Source organism: Oncorhynchus kisutch, linkage group LG30 (assembly GCF_002021735.2).
Source record: "Oncorhynchus kisutch isolate 150728-3 linkage group LG30, Okis_V2, whole genome shotgun sequence".
NCBI lineage: Eukaryota > Metazoa > Chordata > Actinopteri > Salmoniformes > Salmonidae > Oncorhynchus > Oncorhynchus kisutch.
The window spans coordinates 13,418,492-13,421,817 of NC_034203.2; the positions used below are offsets into that span (position 1 = coordinate 13,418,492).

General features: G+C 42.2%; 1 protein-coding gene across 1 annotated transcript in view; it reads left to right on the top strand.

Moving 5' to 3' along the window:
- Positions 1 to 3,054, top strand: part of dpydb (dihydropyrimidine dehydrogenase b) — a 121,420-nt gene extending 118,366 nt beyond the window's left edge. Inside the window, exons 21-23 of the mRNA XM_020467257.1 lie at positions 1,087 to 1,236; positions 1,596 to 1,736; positions 2,142 to 3,054. Coding sequence (XP_020322846.1) covers positions 1,087 to 1,236; positions 1,596 to 1,736; positions 2,142 to 2,312 — 462 coding nt within the window. The 3' untranslated portion in view covers positions 2,313 to 3,054. The remainder of the gene's footprint in view (positions 1 to 1,086; positions 1,237 to 1,595; positions 1,737 to 2,141) is intronic.
- The last annotated feature ends 272 nt before the right edge of the window (positions 3,055 to 3,326 follow it).

Below are 3,326 nucleotides of genomic sequence, written 5' to 3' on the forward strand. Positions count from 1 at the left end.
TCATCCTTCCAGGAAATCACAATTTCCCTGTCACACCACCTAGTGCCTCAAATTACTATTATATGGCTTCCCATTCAAGTTCCTCCTGGGGTTTTCGTAGTAATGGTGGTGGCGATGATAACGATGCACTCACATTGAATGCCAATGTGGACAGCCTGCCATAAAAAATAAAAAATTCAACCCCAACCAGCATATCCCAGCCCATCCAGAGTGGTGTGTGGTGAGGTGCGTTTCTAGGGCACGTTCCCTCAACTCTCAGTGGAGTCTGAGTGGAGTGGCTGGAGCCTGGTTTCTTGTTCTCCTCCTCCCATAGCCGCCATGTAGCCATGGAGTGTGACTGTGAATAGGAATGGCTCTTTAGAGAGGAGGGTTCGCTAGACTAGGTGAATATATTTCCGGATGTAGGCTGTGTCTGTGCGTGAGGGCAGGGGAGTTATCTCAGTCTACATTTCCACTTTAAAGGAAATGTTCAAACAGACAGAGTATTGAGTTTTCTCTGATGGTAAATGTTAGAATTCTACCCGATTAATTCACGTGCAAAACAGTGGTCATAGTAATCAGTGTGATGATGACTTGATTCATTCTGTCTGACTTGCATGTTTTAGATCATATTTGATTTCCATTTGTCTTCATTTGAATTGGGATGGCTGGAAGCAACAATCACTACACAGGCTGCTGTAATGCTTTATAATTATATTTTCAAATTACACATCCTCCAGAACCCTGTCTTGGCACAATTTTAATTGATTTCAGCTTCCTGGTGGCACGTTCCATCTTTTTAAAGTTCTTCAATTGGGAAAAATACAATATATTTTTTTATAATTTTCAATTAATAGTAGACCAATCGTTTATTTGATAGTGGTACAAACGTATTGACACTCTATGACAAGGCTATTTGGTGTGCTGTAGCCCATGTTGAGTTCTCTCTCTCTATTTGTTTGAAGTTGTACCACAGTATAAACACTTTTTTGGTATATAAAATACTTTGAAATACAAGGACGCTCTCACCTTTTAAGTATTGATACTCAAGAAACCATCATTTTTCTGATACCCTCTGACCAAACCACTGTTGTCACTCTCTCTCAGAGCCTGCCTAGCTTTGGACCCTACCTCCTGGAGAAGACAGAAGTGCTGGCTGAGTACAAGAAGAAACTGCAGGATGTCAACGACAACTTTGTGGGTGACACCAACGCTGCCCGCGTGTTCATGCCCAAGAAACCAGTTCCTGCTGTGAAGGTGAGAGAGGGGCTGTCTGGATGACAAATAATACTTTGCTATGTCTTTATATATATTTATATAGGGCCACTGGCAGGTCGCCAGTTTTGAGACTCCCGCTTTAGTGTTTGTGATAGTACATCTGTTCCTAATGAAAGGGGTGTTGTGACCTTTCTAAGGTCATTTCAAACCAATAACAACATGGGTAACACTTATATCTAGTTATATAAAGAATATAAAGCATTCCAGAGCATGTTGTTGTCGTTTCCTGTCCTACAGTCAGACTAGTACATTAACTAGCTTTGCTTGTTGTTGCTCGTTGTTATTGCCAGACTAGTAGTAACTAACTGTAATTGTTGTTGTTGTTGTGTCCCCTGCAGGATGTGATCGCCAGGGCTCTGAAGCACATCGGGGCCTATGTAGAGTTGGACAACCAGGAGCAGGTGATAGCTCTGATCGACGAGGAGATGTGCATCAACTGTGGGAAGTGTTACATGACCTGCAACGACTCAGGATACCAGGTACTAAGACATACGCACACGCACACAGCCTTCTGGGAATGTGGTGTTTCTCAAAAGGCCATCCTATGGCTTACATAGTGCTCTGTTTGGGAAATAGACGTTGTCTTGTTTGTCCCCTCAACTTGAATGTAGCTCTCTTTTCTTGTTTAGGTAACTATCTTCTCAACTGGAGCGAGATATACTTACACAGTGCTGTAAAACTCTATTTGAGTAACCTGTTCTCATGGCCGGATGCTGCTGCACCGTTGTGGTCGTGTTGCGGACTCGTTTTTTTCCCTCCTCTCTTTTTTTCCTCTCTGTCCACCCAGTAGATCGAGAGGATAAGTTCTCTCTCCGATGGAGAGTCACTAATTGCTCTAATGTAATAGCTTTGTTTCTGTCTCTCTGCTTCCTCTTCTTTTGCAGGCTATTACGTTTGACCCTGAGACCCATTTCCCAGTAATCACTGACAGCTGTACCGGCTGCACTCTCTGCCTCAGTGTCTGCCCCATCATCGACTGCATCAAAATGGTTACCAGGCCAACGGCGTACGTGCCTAAGAGGGGGCTGCCTCAGGCTGTTAATCCCGTTTGTTAAAGGCTAGACAACAGGTCTGTGTTCATAATGTGCCAAATGGAAGAAAAATAATTGAAACAGGGAGGGACTACCTGGGCTCGACCAATGAGAAATTGCCATATTGTTTCCCGTTGCAAAATGTTTTCAAATGTATTTTTTGTGCATGCTCTAATGAATATGACCCAGGCAATACCTGGCCACCGCAGAGGGGGGAGGAGAGAGAGAGGGGACCCGATGTCTACCTTACACCATTGATTGGCTATGTAATTGCAAAGAGTGAAAAATTACCTTTATTATGAAAACGAATAATTAGCCAGAAGCGGTAATTACCTTATATTCCCAAGCCAATTATCCTGAAATAATTATACCGGACGCAAAATAGTTTGTGTTATTTCTAAAACAATGGCTCGCTATGTGGAGTTTACATTTTTGTCTGCCCTGCTGGGAGTTGATGGACATTGTGTGGCGAAGCGGCCATGCTTCAAGGTGCATGTATTGATAATCATGTTCATTGATTATTATCTTTTGGACCAGTGGAAATTGTAATGCACTGATCAAAGAGGGATGAAAAGCAATCATGATGTAATGGTTATAGTTCAGTTATAAATGAACTAAGGGTTTATAGCAAAGGTTTAGGTGTAGTTTTAATGTCTTATTTGGTGACATTGTTTAGGAATTGATTTTAATGCGATATATCCTTTTAGACAATCATATGCCTTTTAGGTTGTATTAATGAGAGTAAAATATCTCTTTAGAACACGAATACTGTTCAGTTGCATTATAGGTGTAGACTGTTTTAATATAACTTATTCCTCTCTGTGACACTAGCGTAAGGGTTAAGGTTAGGGTTAGAGCTAGGGTAAGGGTTAAGGTTAGGGTTAGAGCTAGGGTAAGGGTTAAGGTTAGGGTTAGAGCTAGGGTAAGGGTTAAGGTAAGGGTTAGAGCTAGGGTAAGGGTTAAGGTTAGGGTTAGAGCTAGGGTAAGGGTTAAGGTTAGGGTTAGAGCTAGGGTAAGGGTTAAGGTTAGAGCTAGGGT